The sequence below is a fragment of the Channa argus genome, chromosome 19, assembly GCF_033026475.1.
Source record: "Channa argus isolate prfri chromosome 19, Channa argus male v1.0, whole genome shotgun sequence".
NCBI classification, from domain to species: domain Eukaryota; kingdom Metazoa; phylum Chordata; class Actinopteri; order Anabantiformes; family Channidae; genus Channa; species Channa argus.
This window is the reverse complement of record NC_090215.1, coordinates 15,943,577-15,963,006: the sequence shown is the minus strand read 5'-3', so window position 1 is coordinate 15,963,006 and position 19,430 is coordinate 15,943,577. Positions and strand designations below refer to the sequence as shown.

Sequence of the window (19,430 nt, the reverse complement as noted above, 5' to 3'; positions counted from 1 at the left end):
CTGATGAGGACTTTGTTTCACTTGAGTTACAAAGAGCAGCACAGGAAGGGGAAGCCGAACCCTCCTAGCTGATGAAATCTGTTTATTCAAATGCTATCCAGGCAACATATTGGCACATGTTGCCGTCTACACGTCTTATCCTCCTGATGAAGACGGGATCTGCCAAAACTCTGATGCATTTCAAATAAAAGAAGAAGTGCATCAGAGTTGTGAGTGTGAAGTTTTCTCCTCCTACTGTGTTTGATGTTTACCTGTGATCCAACACTACATTAGAGATAGGTGTGCTTACCCCCCCCCCCCCTCCCCCTCCGCTTTGGTTCTACAAACAGCAGCTCTAACTCTCACATCAAGGCAATCATTATAAATTAAACACATTAGTTCTGAATAATTCCTTGGAAAGGAAACAGAGCTATATTTAGGTATATTTAATATACTGCCCTTTTCACTACTATTAAACTACTAGTCAGGGCAGGTGGTTGTAGAGGTGTTAGAAATAAAAGTAATATGAATAAATGCAGGAAAAGAGTTGAACATATGGAGAGTGGCTTTGCAGATTTGATGAATGATCTTTTAAAGTCTGTTTTAATACGTTACTTTGTGTTACTCTTAAATGGTCATGAAAATAACTGGTGTTATTTATGATCTCCTGATTCCACGTTTTCAATATTTGGGCTGTTTGCTGTTCTTGTTTGTACTCTCCATCCAAGTGTTGTGGGCGACCGGCGCCCGAAAAGAGATTATTGATGCCACTGTCATCAGGCGGTCACCTCAGAGTGCTGCCAGCGACGAGTACTCTTCACTGAACAGGTTTTTAATCAAAATAATGTGTGTCAAACACCATCGAAACCTCTTTGCTGCCGAGAGTCTGAGTGCATGTGAAAAACCAAGAGTAAACAAAACACAGGCAATTATGGCTTCAAAAAATAAGAAATATGTGAATGACATCCAAACAATGTTAGAAAATGTTAGTAAAAGAATTTAAAGTTACTGAAGGCAAACCTTTTTTTTTATATATTTATCTTTTTAGATTAAGTTAGTACCAACGGAAAAACTTTCAACACGAGGAGAAATGGCAAAAAATGAGACTGACATAAATTACTATCTATAGAAATAGATAACGTTTTGATTCATTATGATTGTTTCTTGTTATTTGTTTATGATCATTTGGGGTTTAAAACCCTATTTTATTACTTCCGCCCCTGACAGCATGGTCCTAGACGTCAGTAGAGGGGTGTTCTTTTGGCAATAGGGTTTCTAGACAAAATTCCCTGTCAGTTTATCCAGTGGCTGCAAACAAACACTGCGATTCATAGAACCATTCTGCTAGTCTGACTAAAAATACACTGGATGGCTCAATCATCCCTGTACAGACAAGTTCTACGATTATTAACTACTTGAAGTGATGTCCCAAAATCCCATCCAAGGCGGTCGCACACCGCTTCACAGTTTAATTAATGTGACTCTGACAACTCCCATGAGTGCTGTGCAACTGCACATCTGATCTTAATGACCCCAAACAACCTGCAGGGGTTTGAATATCTGGGAGCTCCCCACCATTAGGAGTCAGTGCAAGAGTCACACAGTCATTTTTGAAGCTTCTAAATATCCATCCAATGTATGACAATACTTTGTTAATGCAGTCTTTTTAATGCCATTTGCACACAAAAAAGTAGGCCTACTGTTGTAGCCTCTGAAAAGCAGTTTTACGGCGTTTTAACTCACTGCCAGTGCCTTTTTCTTAGTGCAATAGGGAGCAGCTGCAAGACAGATGGAACGGCGCCACTTTGGAAGGGGCCTTGTTGGCAGCGCGGAGCACTTTGTAAAGTTGTTGAACATTTTTAACTTTTTAGAGGAGACCATACAAAGTGGACAGTGGTCTGCTGTATTTGTGAGCCAAGAAAAAGTTTTTTTTTTTTTTTTTTTTTACCTGGTTGTCACTTCACAGTAAGATCTTCACAGATCAAAGATGAGAAAAACAAATTAACGGTAGACGTGTTTGTTGCTTTGGAGCTCTGGTGCTCTGCTGTGCTGATTCCTTCCCCGCTCAACACATTGTGTGACAATATGCGAGCTGTACAAAATGTTTTCTATAGAGAACCAGAACAAACTGAAGTCAACCTTAATCAGGCATATTGAAAGTTCCTAGAGTTCAAAATTAAATTCTAAATCATGAAAAACAACACCCACCAAGCACCATTAGCATCATTAATGAATCATTTCATTTTGACCCAAAGGGAGGTCACGTAGCTATTATTACTTTCTAAACTATCTGTCTGTGCTGTTATATTATTTCTGCATTTAGGTAGATTTTAATATGAATGTATAACCCTTCAGTTCACAATACAAAGGGCTTTTCTGTAGCAAAATTTGCAGCATTTTTTTTCCAAGTGGACACTTAAACTCCGTAAGAGACTAAGTGAGTTTGGTTTGTATCAAGCCATGTGTGGTTAGAATATAATGTAGACTGCCACATCAGGCAGGTACTGTATTTTATTCAGATTTACATACGGTATAATTACTTGCAAACTTGTCTGTCTCTAGTCTTATTTACAGTTTGATATTTGGATTTTCTTCAAGTTTCAACTGAACTGGAGGTAGAGTTCTGATTCGAATATATATAATTTATTTATATGTTCTTATGTAAACGATGAACTATTTATCTGAAATCTCGGATCTCAAATATTAATGTACTATTAGCTGAGCAGTAGCACAAACTTGTTTTAATAAGCTTTAGTAATAATGTGTTAGGCAGACTCCCGTAGATCTTTCACATTTAGGAAGGCTGATGACTGCAAGATGCATAGAGGAGGTTTTATGTTGTATTATATGGAAAAAATGAAAACCTGTGCCAATTATAAACAGTTCCAAAACAGGCCTTTGAGGTAAATAACAACCTCCTGAGTCAATGTACACATTACTTCTTTTAGACTGTATTTACAATGAATTTGTGACTGATTAAGTTTTACAATGAATTCTTCATATTTCTCTTTCTTTTTTATTTTGACTGTACGTAATTACGAGATACATTTCTCGTGATTACGAGATATTAACCTGATTAATGTAAGGCAGGTTTTGAAACATTCTTATATCTATTCGCTAAGTCCCGTATCTCGTAACTATGAGAAACATAACTCACAACATAACTCTAACTTTTTTTTTTTAATACAGAAAAGCCGTTTTGGTGCAGCGTGAGTATGTCACCTTGCATTTCATTGCACATTTTGTGTGAGCACATAAAATATTTTCTTTAACCTTCAGCAATGGCTGGAACACGGTCCAGTTTTATCTTTGCATTAGCTTATTATTTTACATGTCTGGTTCCCCTGAAACACATGCAGTATGTGTAGCACATTTGAAAGCAGATACTTTGACCCCCAGCACTGTGCAAATATTAGAGGGTTAATACTCAGCTTGTAGGCAATTAAACGCTCAGACATAAGGTGTCAAACTGTGATCAATCAATAAAAAAATTAACATAATCTTTTAGCCAGCGCCCTAGTCAATGGGAGTTATATAGGATCACATGTTTTATTAAAGTCAGCGGTTGCAGCACAGGATGAGTGGACGCGTTGGACCAGAGGTTCAGAACAGTCTGTCAAGTGATAATTATAGCTCACTGTAGCCTCTGCTACTGTACTCTATATCCTGCACTTGTGCCTAGCAGTGAAAGTCAAGTCTTTTTGTCCCTTCATGGGGCTTGTATGTGGTTTTGTCATTGTGGGCCTTGTACGCCTGTAGCAATGTCACCTAAACACATTTCTGCAGTTTTGCTGGAGCACACTTTGCAAACACGGTTAAAATTCAGAGATTGATGAGACTTGCACACAGGTTGATTGGTCTATTTCGCCATCAGTGCACATATCAGTAGCTCTGGTCCTCGTGAGCGAACTGACCTGGGCTAGAGACAGAGTGTCCAACCATGTTGATCTGTTTGGCTGCTGTTCTTCTTCTGCCTGTTTGTCCAGTTTTGTGCTGGCGTCTTACTTTGATTCACTTTAACCTGAAAGCACAAGGAACAACGAATCTTATCAGAAACTTAGCTTTTAAATTATAATTTGTTTGGACACCACTTGATGTAGAAATGCCGTTTGGGTCTCACTCTTCACTTTTTCATTTAGATCCGATATGTTGTCAGCTCCAGCCTTAATAATAATAAACTAATAATTAATAATAATAAACAAAAACTGGCATCGCATTGATGGCATCTAAGCTTTTGTGACAAAAGAACTTTGATTCTCTCCCCATAAGACTTTGAAAGTGATGCCTATTCCCGTCTTCCATTTATGTTCATCTCTGTGATGAGGGCAGCTGAATGTCACACACATAAACGCAGACGCAACACAGAGACACAAAATAAAAAAATAAAAAAAATGTAAAAATAAATAAATCGAAAGCCTGCTCTGATTGCTAGCTTGATTACTGTCATTGATGTGGATGAGAAATCGGCATGGTGGCAAGGCTGGCAAACCAGAAAAGGCAGCGGGGCACCCGATTGAAAAGCCTGGGAAGCACTCCTGCGTGTCTTTAATTAACGTGTGTGTGTGTGTGTGTGTGTGTCAAAGGCTACTCCAAACGCGTCCTTATTGTGCAGAAGTAAATTAAGGACATTTTTGTCACATTTGAAATGTGCTTACAAGTTCATATTGGGCAGCTTTGATAAACAGGTTTTTCATATTTCTGTGTGTGTGTGTGTGTGTGTGCATGTTTGTGTGTGTGAGTCTTTGTTGGGTAAGTGAAATCCCACTAGTTGTAGCTTTCATACTGGCACTGATACAGCTGCTTTTTGATCAGTAGAAACTGAATTTGATACCTTTAATGCGCTTTTGTCGTATGTTTGCCGCCGTTCACGGCATCGAACGATCCATCCAAATACTGTTGGTTATTTCTTCTAAATACTGAAATGCAATTTGAGCAGCCTGGTTTTTGGCTCTGCTACGTCCAGGCTGCTTCATTGTTTTCTGTCAGGTTGGATGGTTTCAAAAGCAGAACCCTTTGTGTCGGGCGGGCTGAGTGCAACACAGGCCGAGGTATGAACACATGTACCCGTGGTAGGAGCCACTTTTAGGCTTCATGTGAAAATACTAAAAAACATGACTGATTCAATGCGGGTTCGAAAATGAAAACTAGTGTTTTGCAATGAAATTGTATTTGTTTTCTATGAAAATACAAATTGATTGTCCCAGCATGGAATCAGAGCCACTGTTTCATAAATGCCACTTTGAATCCTAATTATATAATTTTCTGACTGAAGGCTGATTCTCTGACGTGAACAGTTGTCATATAGAGACTGAAGGGAACCTTTCCTGATCTGCACTCACTTTCTACGTTCCGTCAACAGACACATGCACTTTATAGTCTAATCAAATGACTTAGTTTGACTTTAAAATCAATTATTTTGGCCGGATTTTACTGTTTATAGGGACACTAAGCTACTCAAATTTGTATTACATCTTCTGTCAAACCAACAGTTTTGAGTGCACAAATAACCTCAACGGGTTTGATTCTTAAACCTGAAGTGACCGTTCACCTATAAACCCTAATTTTCAACAGATTTTGCTTTTGCTCTTAAACCCTTTAGTGCAGCACCTCAACCTCCAACGTAATAGCTCACATGCACTCGTATGCGAATGAGCATGAACAATTTCTAAACTAATATTGTTTTACGGATTTCAAATGTTGGATAATATTAATATGTGTGGCATAAACTGCAGAAACTAAATTGATGCTGAACATTCTTAGTAAAAATCTAAATCTTCCTCAGTATAATGCAAAAGTAACTCATGAAGGTATGCAACACATTTTTTGCAAAGATGATTTCCAAACTATTGTCTGATGACAGAACCCTACATGATGCATTCAAATTGCATTTAATCCTAATCATACATTGGGATGAAGCTAAAAACGTATTTTTTCTGAATGAGCTATTTGGGATGGAGGATAAGGTTTCGTACATTAAACTGCCAAGTTTTTATTTTTTTTTTTTACCATTGACCTAATTTAATTTCACTCTTTAGGGTAACAACTTTCACTAAAACTAACGTCACCATGTATAATGAAGTTATTAGTGTAAAATCTGATCACTATTTTGGCACCGGAACTTATTAAAATGGTTAAACGTTAAGTCACATTTCAAATGCTATTAGGGTTTGTGTTTGACGCGACACTTCAACTCCTTTAAGTTCTTCAACCCAAACTGCAACTCGAATGTTTTACATGAAAAGAAATTCTAGTTGTGTTTTTACATCGTTTACATCTGCAGCTTTAGTCTGACATTGTAGTCAGCATAAAAAAAAAAAAAATAATGTAGTGGGAGAGGTGTTTTCGCACTTCTGACCTTCCCGAGACTCATCAGGCTTTTAAGATTTCTAAGGTATCACGGTGGTTCAGGTGTCAGCTCTCAATGATAGCTGTTACTAATAGATGTTTCGTCTGAATTATGAACTCTAGATCTCATAATAACAAGATCCTTATCTCAGAGACAGCAAGTGATAATTATGAAATATGAAAGTTATAATTAATTGTAAAGTCCACATGAATGTTAGTAATCTCATAATTGGCTCTAGTATTGTAGACATATGAACATCAGTTACATCTAAAAAGCTGCCATGTTTCAATACATTTCTTTTTATTTGATATTTTGTTTTATAATGTATTTTTTTTAACATTGTTTCGATAGGTCTGTGAGTCTTATACTCGTTATGTCTTACTTTCAAAATGTTTGTTTGCATTTGTCTGCATAGTTTATCTCTGATTATACTGGATGTGACTATAGTGGTGACATTACTTTACAGGCTGATATGAAACTACACCCACACAGTCAAAACCATGACATTTATATTAAAACCAAACAAAAACATAGAAATATAGAACACAGGGGATCGGTGGGATTTAAACACTTAATATAACAGTACATTAAATAATCATCAAAGGGGAATAATAAGACATCATTTTAATTTGAAGAGAATAAAAATAGGCCTGTGTGTACTGACTCCATGCATCTGCACAGCCCTGTGTGCAAGCTACCACTTTCTCTATGGTGAACGCTAATTCCCCACCTCCCAGCTTGAAATGAAAGAGGAGAGGCTGAGCCACTGAGCCGCTCTCAGAGCACAGCACCATGGCTACTCACCAGAACGTGGCCGAGTAAATAGATGAAAAGCCAAGCATATCAGGAGCTGATGTCAGTGACAGCTGCACTGAAGAAGCCCCCCTCTACATTTTTTTTGCATTTTACTTCATTTATTTCTTTTCATTTTTTTCTTTCTGACGTCCCTTTTTTTTTTAGCTTTATGAATGTGTTATTTAATGAGTCTGAAATCACAATTGGTTTTCCATATGCCACATTATATCCAATAGCAACTATTATTGATGTCATGTCACGATTCCTACTGAACGTGAAAGTATAGTCTTTTATTACATCACGGGAACGAGTTATTATGTGCAGGTTGCTACCTTCCTTGTAGAGGCCCTGTTAAGCCCTGTATTTCAAGTTGCTCTCTGAAATATCTTGAGGGCGATTGTTGATTAAGGGCTCTTGAGCAGCAGCAGAGGGTGTTTTAGTGTACTGGATCGAGGATTGCTCACAGGTTGCCTGCAGGTATCGACTTTTGTATCCATTTTGGATTGTGCACAGTCCATTGAATAGAAGAAATTGTACTCTCTTCAACAGAGACGCACACACAAAGCTCAAAATGGGTTTTTTGGGGGTTTGAGCCTCTCTATTTATATTTATTGTTTGTTTTATTTGAAGCCTCTACATTTTTCTACTCCCAACATTGTACAGAGCCAAGCCGAATGGGCGCAAAGGGGAACAAACTGGATTTCTAAAGCATGCAACATGAGTTTTCATGTATCAGGGAATGGGAAAAACAACCAAAATCCAAATACTAGAACAGCTTCAACACATTGCACAGCAGTTCCACCGACAGGACAAGCATGTATCAGTGGGTTGTTTTGGGTTCTTTCATGCTTTTTTACTCTTCTACCCCGCTACAAGGTAAACAAGCAAACACAAAGCTAACAGGCTAGTCCCTGGAGAATTGCCTGCATACAAAGTGATGATAAGTGTCAGCACTGATTTCAGAAGGGTTCGTGTTCAGATCCCACCCCGCCTTCACAATCCCTGGGAGTGCCTTTGAGCTACACCACCGCACTGCATGCTGTGTTACACTCACCTCAAGGGAAGCGAAAATAAAAAGAATTACAGAGGAGTATTTACATTTTTGCAAGTGAAGCAACTATAGGGCTCAAAAGTAATAGGAGATGAAACTTCAAATACAACCTGAAAATGAGCAGTGACTGTTTTAAAATGGGTTAGATTAATGAGAGAGGAAAGTATTTGGCCAGGGTATACTTTTAATAAGCCCTGCCAAGCTATACATATTTAATGCAAGCCTCACTGTTGATGAGATTTAAAGATCTGTGAAGAGAATCTGAGAAGTTGCTGCAACGCTGTGCGTCCTCCTGTGACCAGGCAGAGATTGGGAAGTCGAGCAGAGCAAACAGTCCCCTGAAAAGACAAGTCGCCCGACCTTCGACCTGGCTTTCATTCTTTGCGGCCCGTCAGCTGTGTCCTTTTCGTCCATGGCATTTACTGGAAACAAACTGCCACGGATGGCTTCCTCGAGATTAAATGTTGACTCGCTCCAGGACTGACAATTTACCTCAAGTTTGCTTCTGACAGCAGGAGATGGTGAACAAACACTGTGCGCAGCCATAAGAGAGGCAGCATATGCATGCTGAGGCTTGAGGACACGGCCGACGCAATCATCATGCCCTTAACGCGGCATCCATCAGGCGGCTGATGGATTCCATTAACAAAAGACCTTTGGTGTTGTATCCTCTGTTCAGCATGTACTCCTTCAGCGCCACCGATATTATATTGACCTAATCATTCTCCACCCCTGCAGCGCTTGCTTGCAACCTGAAATATCATTGTTATTTATCCCATAATGAGATGTTGACATTTACAGATAAATTGAGAGAAGAGTTTCAACAATAATCCCGTGTGCGCACACTGTAATATAAAAAGAAATGCTGTTCCAGGCTTTTGCCATTGTTCCATGCAATAAACAAAAGAGGGCAGAACTTACTGTAATTGAAAAGCACTGTTCAGCATGTCTGCATAGTTATGTGTACGGTTTTGTTCTGACAGTAAAAAAAAAAAATACTCATAATGACAAAAAGTAATGAAATGGCTCAAATCTTATCTTTCTCAGTAAACCCTCGAGTTTCAGTGTACAGTAGTTGTTAATTGAGAAACTCATGAAATGAAGTATAAGGCAGGGGATTTAATAAATGATGCCATTGTGTAGCTCTGTAGGAAATATGCTATGTATTTTCTCTTTACTTGACTTGCGACTAAAACTTAGGACATCTCTGTGTTTGCAGCATAATTTCTGATTTTCTTTTTGCCATCTGTTTCTAGTGAGTCATTCGACATAATGAAAGTGCAATAACACACCGCTGAAAAACCCCTTTCAGGTTTGCAGTGTTTCCACTGCTATTATTGATGGTTGTATGTGATACTTTACACAAATTATTGGTCTCAGTGCAATTGCTTTGGGAGAGTTAAGCTTGCAAATATGTAAGAGAGGCAGAAAACAACTATTTAAAGAGAAGTAAAAATATCACTGGATCTTTTTTTTTTTATTACTGGTTTAGAGGCAATAAGATTCAGAACACTAAGTATAATGCACAGTGTTGACTGTAGCTTTGATGTAAATCATCCGCTCTTGATGTTTTCACAACCTTCAGTGATTATCTGTTGCTGTGGGCCAGTCGATACTTGCTCCACCTGCTACTGGGCTCCGTAGATCATTATCATGGAATATTATGCAATGCAATGTCAAAAAAAAATCCAGGCTTAAGATGAGGTTTAGGCCAAATAAAACAGATGGTTAGTTAAAGATTGTGGTCTGGGCTCAATTAAGCCAGACAGACACTGGGCGGATTTGCCCCGGTTTTTTTTTTTTTTTTAAATGGTTGTTACTTGACATGCATGTGTGAGAAGGGTCCCGTGGCCCAATTAATCCCCCATACAACCACTCATCCTCCTTCCCGTTGATAGGTTGGTTTTCTGACGTGGAATGTTTTGCAGCACCTCCAAAATTCAATTTGCTGCATGGCTGCTTCCCAAATATTTCATAAACAAAAGTGAGCTTGTTTTGTTGTTATGGGAGTATAGTTAGGATCTTAAATGTCGTGGCCATACCTGGTGCTTTTAATGTTGGAGAACACTTGTCTATCGTTGGACCGTCCAACGTTGTTGCTTTCTTTTTCCCGTTTCATTGTTGAATTCAAAAAAGTAAAGCCCTACTATTCTCCTTTCGTCAACACAATACAGCTAACTTATTCAAATAAACTGTCATTCAGTATGAATCATCGTGGGTGACTAATAAAAATTGAAAGGTGTCTTTACAGGCTAACAATTTTAAACGGTAAACAAGCTGCTGTTTCAAAGTGCCGCACTTTCTTACCCACCCGTCCACCCAAACCTCGTCCCTGCAAAATCTTGCAGGGAAGCTTTTAAGTTAAACAGCCACTTGTGCTCCCGTCATATCTACGACCACCATTAGACGCCACAAATTTACCAGACAGCTTGCTGAAAATAACAAAAACACCGTGACAATGATTGATTAACCTACCGTCCAATGACATAACACTCAAACCAGCTGTTTTGAGTTGTCTTGTAAGAGGCGACGGAGCAAAGACAGAACTATGCCCTGTGCTAAATGCTCACATGCTCTGCCAATTTGTTTTACATATTGACAGCATTCTTCCTCCAGCAAATGTGACTTTTTCTCCGCTCAACGTGATGTTCTGCAGGGCCGGGGGGGCTTTGATGGTCACGAGACAGCTTTGACTTCAAATGGGATTATTCAAGGTTTTTTACTTGTCTTGGTGATCTTAATGCTGCAATATCTTTCTTTAGAGTTGTCATACTTTGAGTTGAGGTCTTAAAGTCATCTTTAAACTCGTGGCTTTCTCTTCTGAGATCAACCTCTGTCATAAGCAGAAGGTTGTTGTAGTCACTACAAAGGTTCGCAGATGAAAATGTAGCTTGTCTGACTTCTTTGTAGACCTGTATGACTGTCTATGGAACATTATAACAACTGCCATTGATATATTTGCCTGTTTGTGCTCCTCTAGGAAATGAAACTCCACCTTCATAGAGGTGGGGCACATGCTTTGAGCTGAAAATATTTGATTTTGACGATAGGAAACTTGTATGCCACTAGTTTTAAGGATGGTTCATATGGACTGATCTAACGTTGTGGCTCTTGGGACGTGACATCAGCTCCTGCCATTGATCCTGGGAGAACAAAGACCCGCGGAATCGCTTTTGTCACGAGTGGATAAACTTAAACCCATACTTTACATGTCGGCTGCTCTTAATGGCAGCAAATATTTGAGCGTCAATATCCAGATGTCATGTAATACAGTATGTCATTGAGACACTGCAATTCCATTTGTGCTCTTTTTCATTCTAAAGGGCAGAAAATGAATGAAAGGAAGTGGATGGAACACTGGGTTCAGCTTTTATGCAACACAGCATTAACTCACTGCTGTAAAGGTAGTGTTTTTTACTGTACAGTTATTACCTATGGGGAAAGAAATATATACACCTGACATCAGTGCAATTTAAGCAAAGTCATGTCAAACATACAGTAAAGGGTCTCAGGTGGGCAGATGCATTTTTTGCATAAAAGGTTTTCCAGTTATGAAGCAAATTTTGATAGCTCTGCATTAAATATTTGGCTAAACATACTGTAGATGATAACTTGGATATTTCTGACGACAGATTTCAGGAGAGGACAGTCCGAGTCCTACACCTCAATGGGCCGTATAGTTTCATGTCCCCACTGTTGGATACATTCCACCTGGAAACACACAAACTCATGGAGTATAGAGGCGGCAACATACTGGCTGTTCTTCAACATAACTATGATAAAAAATAAATCAAAATTTAACGGTACAATACAGTATGTGACTTAAGTGAGCAATAACATGACACTTTTAATCAGTCCCCTCTGCTGTGCACAGTCCCAATACAGGCACAATCGCTGCCCGGCACTTCAGGTAGTCACTGTTGGGACAATGCAATAAAGAAGAAATGTCCAAAATGTTCGACTGCTGCCGGTGCCGGCACACAGTGGTTTAACAGCACCTTTCCACAAGTCTTCGAGTTTTCGAGCATATTTGTAGTTTAAGAAAAAAATGCGGTCCAGAAAAGCAATGGTTACTTTAGGTTTACAATAAAGACAATTGGGTTCAGGGAAATAAACGGAGGATTCGAGGACTTTAATTGTAACAGTCGGATTCCTGAGATTTTGTAACAGCTGTAGTATGTCGATTTGAGATGAGCTATTTTGATGGAGGCTGTAACGGAAAAATTGTTAGTTTGATCATTTGCTAAGATCATTTCATTAGTCAGAAATGTGCTTGTGTTGTTTATCTGCACTGACCAAATGAAAATAAAATTCACATGATGTGAATGTTTGTGTAAGTATTTTATATAGCATTTACATTAAGTTTTAATAGGAGATATTTATACAATAAATAAGTGACGTGAAATAAACTAAACCTCAGTTCAGGCAGTTTAGCTTATCTCTGCCTTACTTGTGTAATCATTATTTAATGATTATTAGTGGAAAAAGACAGAAACCTTCGAGTCATTATTTAATAAGTCTACCATTATTACTAAATCATTTAAAGTAATTTTCAGTCCATTACTGTGTTATTTGTCCACCTTTGCACTAATGTTCTGTTTCCTACCAACAGCTGCACTCAGATGTGGACAAAGGAGACGGCAAGGTAAAGTATGTGTTATCTGGGGAGGGCGCCACCTCCATCTTCACCATTGATGAGAACACAGGGGACATCCATGCCACAAAACGACTCGATCGGGAGGCACAGGCCTACTACACCCTGCAAGCTCAAGCTGTAGACCGACTGACGAATATACCCGTGGAGCCCAGGTCTGAGTTTGTGGTCAAGGTGCAGGACATCAATGATAATGAGCCCAAGTTTCTCGATGGACCATACTTGGCAGGGGTGCCAGAGATGTCACCTTTGGGTGAGCCTCCCTATTTGTCTTAATATAATCCCATCACAGTTCCCTTTTTTTTTTTCATACTTTATGCACCTTATCCCTCTTTTCAGCTCTTTCTCAAACTCTTCCCCTCTGACTTGCCCTCACTACAACATCTGCATTTGATAATTTTCCACCTCACTGCATTTCTCTTCATCTTCCTCAGTCTTTAGGTCACAGGGGGAGAGATTGAAGTAAAAAAGTCTGAAAGTTTGCAATATTAATTTGAATCCAGCAAGTTTGCTTTGTAAGACTCAGTATGTGTTAATCACATTAGTGTCAGTTTAAGTGTGTGAAGTTTTTCTTGCACATGGGCTCCACTTAATTTCAGGTCCAGGTAAAATTATCTGGATTTAACTAATACTTACCCAGACTGTGCAGATGTAATGGCTCCTTTGCCCTTTCACTAATATTATATGCTGATAAATTAGGCCATGGACGTTTTGTCTTTTATATGTCTTTCAGCTTTTAAGTGCCGTCAATTCACCTTTTAAAAACATAACGTGCACAAATTTAATCGCCACGATGCCCTTGAGGAAATAGTGTTCATGAAGCACATTTAGTAATTCAAAGTTCTTCGTGACATATTTGGAGAGTAAAATAACAGAATGACAAGAGGAAAGAATTAAAAAAAATGAACAGTCACTGATCACCATTAATAATAAAACGGGGTCGGGGTTGTGTACAGTCCATCCGTCTAATATGTCTACCCGCTTATCCTATTCAGGGGCTTGGGGGGGGGGGGGGGGGGGGGGGGGGGGGGGGGGGGTTAGGTTGCTGGAGCTTTTCCTGGCTGTCATATGGCCAAAGGCAGGGTACAACCTAGACAGGTTATTAGTCTATCTCAGACAACCATTCACACTCACATTCACACTTACGACTTACTTAGAGTCACCAATTAACCCAACATGCATGTGGTTGGACTGTGGGAGGACACTGGAGTACCCACAGGAAACCATGTACAATTTCATTAAAGTTCTCACAGAACATGTGCATTTATCGGTCTTTGAAAAAAAAAAGAGTCATTCAAATGAAACCCTCAAAGCTACAGTGGTGTTTTCCTTGGTGGAATATGCTCTCAAATCTTCAGCAGCACATATGCTAAAGAAAATCCTCTTCCTTCTGGATTCCAGCCTCAAACAATTAGCAAACGTTTTGGGCCTGTGGAGCATGCGCATTAGTGTCTTCCTCCAGTTCGCTGCTTCCCCCCAGTAAAATAAAATATTTCTACCGATCTTTCAGAAAGTCATTAGGATTCATTTTCTGCCCTGGGATCATGGATATCTGTACAGAATTTAGGTTCAATCTATATTGTAGATGTACATAGAGCTTTATTCAGTGTATCAGTAAAAAGGCGGATGTTAGAGGAAAACACTGCATCACTAGTGAGCACAGGTCATTAGGATTCATCATTAGTGGTTAGAATTGAAACAACCAAATCCCAGTTGGTTAAACTATGGCTAAATACATCAAACAGCCACATTTGTGGATCACATTAGCATTTTTTACTGGAAATACTATATTTCCTTTATCTGTGTATGTTAAATACATTCCTTGAGGAGGCCACAATATCTGAACTTGTCTTTAACTAGCTGCATGGTCAAGATTTCCTCCAAGGTTTTTGAAGAGGTCACGCTCAAGCTTAAAATGCGAGTGAATGCAAATGAGCGACAACAACATCCCGAGGCTGCTCAACTTAGCAGGTGTATGAGGAACACAGCTGGAGCAAGAGAGTGACCTCCATACTGATAAGTCATGGGTCTATGTGTTCTTTATTTCTTTATATTGATGGAGAAAAAAAAAAAATGTCATCAGTTTACCAAAGCTGGTTTAAGTTGTTTTTGAAGGTTTCCGACTTTAAAAAGAACTAAAATTCTACAATTTGGTCAGCAAGAAATGGGTGGTGCTGTGCATGAAATGCTTTCAATATGCTCTTTCATGGTGTTTTAGTCAGCTAGACTCAGTGTATTGTCATGTGGAGTCTGATGTGCCTTAATTTACATATTTATCACCTCCCATATGCCAGTACAGACCTCTAGGCTTGGAAATGTTGATGAATGATGCATGTTTAAAAACTGACTCAAGCAAACTTAATGTCTGAATAAGCCTCAAAGGCCAAAGGCATTCTTTCCACAAATTGGGCTCAGAGTTCATGCTGGCCAGTACTTACAGGTAGCTGGCTGCTGAAAATGTGTCTGAAAAATGTCTGATACAGACAAATACCTTTCTATCCATCCATTATCTTGCCACCTCACAGTGGCAACACAGTAAGTAGCAGAGCATTAGAGATCCTTACCTTCCTCCAGCTGCTTCTAGGGGTTCCCAAGGTGCTGCTAGGCATGCTGGGAGCTGTGACTGATGGGATGGAGACAGAACTGAACTTGGGTGTCAATGGATAGAAAAAGGCTGGACTTTTTTAATTTGATTTTAAAATACAAACATAAAGTTTGAGCCAATTTTTAACTTAGAGACTACCGAACAAATCGGAGGTGTTCCTGTCACTTAGAGTTCACATTTAATAAAATGTTATACAGTAAGCATTTGCATTGAGTTTCACTGCTGCAATGCATTGCCATTTTGAGAAGAAAGCAAATAAAACCATTGATGATGTTTGATACAAACAGTGAATCAGTTATGCACGTCGGGCTGCAATCTCAATAGCAGTGGATTAGCATGCGATCCATCAGGTATTCTTCTCCAAGCATTGGAAGCAGTGGTAGATTAGCTACTCAATTAATGTCAAATTAGGCAAATCACGTTAGTCAACAAGCAACTAGTTTAGAGGAGTAACTTATAAGTAAGTTCATTATTAGTTGCTGCTGGTTTTTAAGAGAATACTGAATATTTTTTTAATCAAGCAAAACCCAAATGGACAAATGTTCCCACGCAGTCTTTGGCCTGGTTTTAATTTAAAAGAAAAACCTTGGAGTGCAGTTTAGGCTGTGTCTATCTTTAGATAGCTGGTTAAATTATCTGTTTAGTTACTCGGAGCTGGGGTTTCAGTTTTTCCAAGACAGCAGTGAGCACGAAGCAAAACCCCAAAGCCGAGCTTCAAACCAAAACAATGAGCTGAAAGACGCCAGGAAGCTCTTGGCTATAAGGAGCTGCAGAGTTAGGTGGTAATTATTTGTGGGTCAATAACTTTTTACCACCTCTTTCACACATACAGTTAAAAACTTTTTAATTACAGCTGCTCTAAGTTTTGAAGTAGCTACAATGCAAGCGCACTTCCATACACAGATTTAAAAAAAAAAAAGTCAAATAAAATGTGTCTCCCCATCACCTCAATACCTCAAACGTGGAAATGAGTGAAAGCAAAGGTATTCTGGGCTTTTTTTTACAACCTTCAAAGTCAAAAGGAAAATTCCAGCAGGCATACAGTGGCACTGTGAGTCGGTCCAAGGGAAGCAGCGCTTTGCTTACAACACAGGCACGGAGATCTCTGAAGGATTACACAGCCGACTGTCAACGGGGGGCTACAGAGCTCAGGCTTAAGGAACCAGAGGATTAGAGTACAAGGGCTTGGAGTCTCATGTCCAACTGGAGATAAGACAGCAACTCGGTACATCAACCACAGAGGAGAATGCGTTCACACCATGAGCGCCGAGACGCAGGGTCACCCCTGCCACTTTATTTACTCTGGCAGTAGCTGTGAAGGTCTTCATCACGAGTTGTGAGGAAAATAGGAGACTGAGGACTTGGCTCTTTTTGTAAATATCTGCTTAAAGCAATTATCTATTCAGTAAAGAACAGAGAGGGGCCAAACACCTCTTGTCCTCAATAATTCCTTTATAGATGTCTTTAAATCATTAATGGCCACAGCTCTGCACGGCTGATGAATGGGTTCAATTTAGAGGAAATCATGAATTTAATTAATTAAAGTAATTAGAGGCAGTGCTCGTCCATACACAGGGAGACCTTATGGCCCGGGGATCTCTGAAGGCTTTTGTTTTAATCACGACAGGGATGTCAAATAAAAGACAAGAGAGCTTGAGGACAGTTGGAGGTGTGACAAGTCTCCCGCTGCACAGCATAGGGCCAAAGGAGCAGTTTGAGGGCTCATTACAAGCATAGAAAATGTAATGTCAACCCAAGGCCACAGCTCTTAAATTTACCACTCACCAGTCCAGCTGTCATTGTTCCCGTCTAATTCACGAGAGCCCGAATCAAAGATTAGGATGGTCGTTTATTCGGAGAATTAAAAAGGCCGTTTCCGCTTTAAGGAAAGTTGACCCAAATTATTTCTGTCATCAAAAGATTGTACACCTGTACAAACAGTCCTGGCATAGCATTTAAGAGCTGTAATCATTGGCCCTGGGACGACACCGTCACTAAATGTGACCTCCGTGGTGTAACGGCATGAAATATTTGTCAGTGAAACAAGTCAAAAAAGAACCTTATAGCATCATAAAAGAAGCTTTCATGTCACCTGTGAACGTTGAACACGTTAAAACACACACAGCTGGTAACGTTCTTTAAAAGTATTGGAATTTATTTTCACTTTGCAATTGAAAATTCATGAGAAATGAACTCCAAGCAATAATCCCTGCTCATCTGAAACAACGGGGAGCAGGTGTGAATGTGCATGAATATAATCAACTTAATCAACGGTGGCGGCTTTGAATACTCATGAAGGCATTTTGGATTTACTGGACTTAAATGTTTTAATACTGTTTTTTTATTTGTTTTTGTTTTTTCCGTTTGAAACGTGTACATTGCAGTTCAGTATTTGGGGATTTTGCTTCCAACTTGTTCACCTCAGTTGAGCTATTTGTATTTCACCGCGCAGAAGTTGGCCCTTATTTTAAATGTATACATTTAGAGTTGTTATAAGACATATTCTGGCTCACACTCAAAATAAACAAATTTGCATCGCGTGTGCGTGCACTCAGAAATTCATATTGGACTTGACAGCGGGACGCGACCTGAATGTGCGAGTGGTGAAGAATACCTGTCTCCCATTCAGATTAAATATGCCACATTTATTTTCATTACTGGCAGATGACAGTTGCTCACCCAAGATACAGAATTGATTAGTAAACCTGTTTTGTACACAGCTGCAGGGAATAAATAAAAAATGTGAAGATCTGATCCATCACGTCGATGAAGATGGACAAATATTGAAGGGCCACAGGCAGGGCAAATTGAGAAGCGGATGTCGGCCTCGTGGAGCAGAAATAATCTATTTAAATTTCAGGGTGTTCATCAGTTTTTTGTTTTTTTTTTTTGACACGCAGCTCACCCGGCCGGTGCTACCTTTCACACAGACAGTATTGTTGGAGGAGGGCGTTTGTTCAACTCCCGGGGCCAAACAACCTCTGGAAAACAGCTGAAAAAAAAAAAAAAGTATAAAAGCTGTGCTCTGTCTGAGTCCATACTGAATGTTAATTTACAGCCTCGTCTGCAGAGCCTTGTGTGAAGTGATTTTAACTATCAACCTGTAATAGAGATTTAGACATCGGCTGAGATCTCTTTCATACAGGCCTCCTTTGACCTTGGCGTTTTAAACTACCTGTAATATTACCTGTCATGACTAAGAGGTGATGATATAATCTTGGTGTCCTTCTACAACCAGCCTGGTGAGAACTTCTCCAGCTTCACCAAGATTTTTTATTTATTTTTTTCCCCTTTTATATTGTTCACATCCAGGGCCAGAGCCTGTTAATTCTGCTTTACGGCTGGAGAATGGAGGACTTTAATCTTCAATTTCCATGATCACTTCATTCTGTAAAAGCCTGTAAAACACATCGCATGTTAGAAAGTGAGATATTTACTAGTGTGTTTGCTTCAAAGTAAAATATCACCATCTTATGCCTTAAGTATAAACTCAAGCTCATCCATGTGCAGCTACTGTAGGAATTAAAGTGAAATATTCAGCATATCCCGGCTATTCATCTAACCACCTGAAAAAGACACATTTGTGTGTTTTTTTCTTTTTTTCAAGGTTATTCCAACAATGTTGTTGCCAACTGTGAGACTACTGTAGGCGTCAGTTTTTAAGACCAACACTGACGTACAGTCTAAGAGCAAAAAATAGCCTGCACTATAATGGTTGTTTGTAATAATTTAAGAATGTATTACATGGCTTTCCCTCCCTATTATCAAATGGATATCAATTCTTTTATCTAAAATTACTTTGCCTGGAAAATAGTCTGTAACCGTTAAATGAGCCCAGCTGGAGCAAAAAGGCTCATTTATGCCATAATGAATGACCTATTGAAATTGATTGGCACTGATTGGCACTGATTATGTTTTCTCTGTAAAAATCTTCAGACGCTCCTCCGCTGTACCTACCGAGCCACGGCTGTCAGCTCGAGTCACATCAAACACGTTCACT

The 19,430-nt window shown here is 39.3% G+C and overlaps 1 protein-coding gene across 1 annotated transcript in view; it reads left to right on the top strand.

The window, feature by feature from the left end:
- Positions 1-19,430, top strand: part of LOC137104934 (cadherin-7-like) — a 91,734-nt gene that overhangs the window by 26,486 nt on the left and 45,818 nt on the right. Inside the window, exon 3 of the mRNA XM_067486825.1 lies at positions 12,784-13,078. Within this exon, the coding sequence (XP_067342926.1) occupies positions 12,784-13,078 (295 nt within the window). The remainder of the gene's footprint in view (positions 1-12,783; positions 13,079-19,430) is intronic.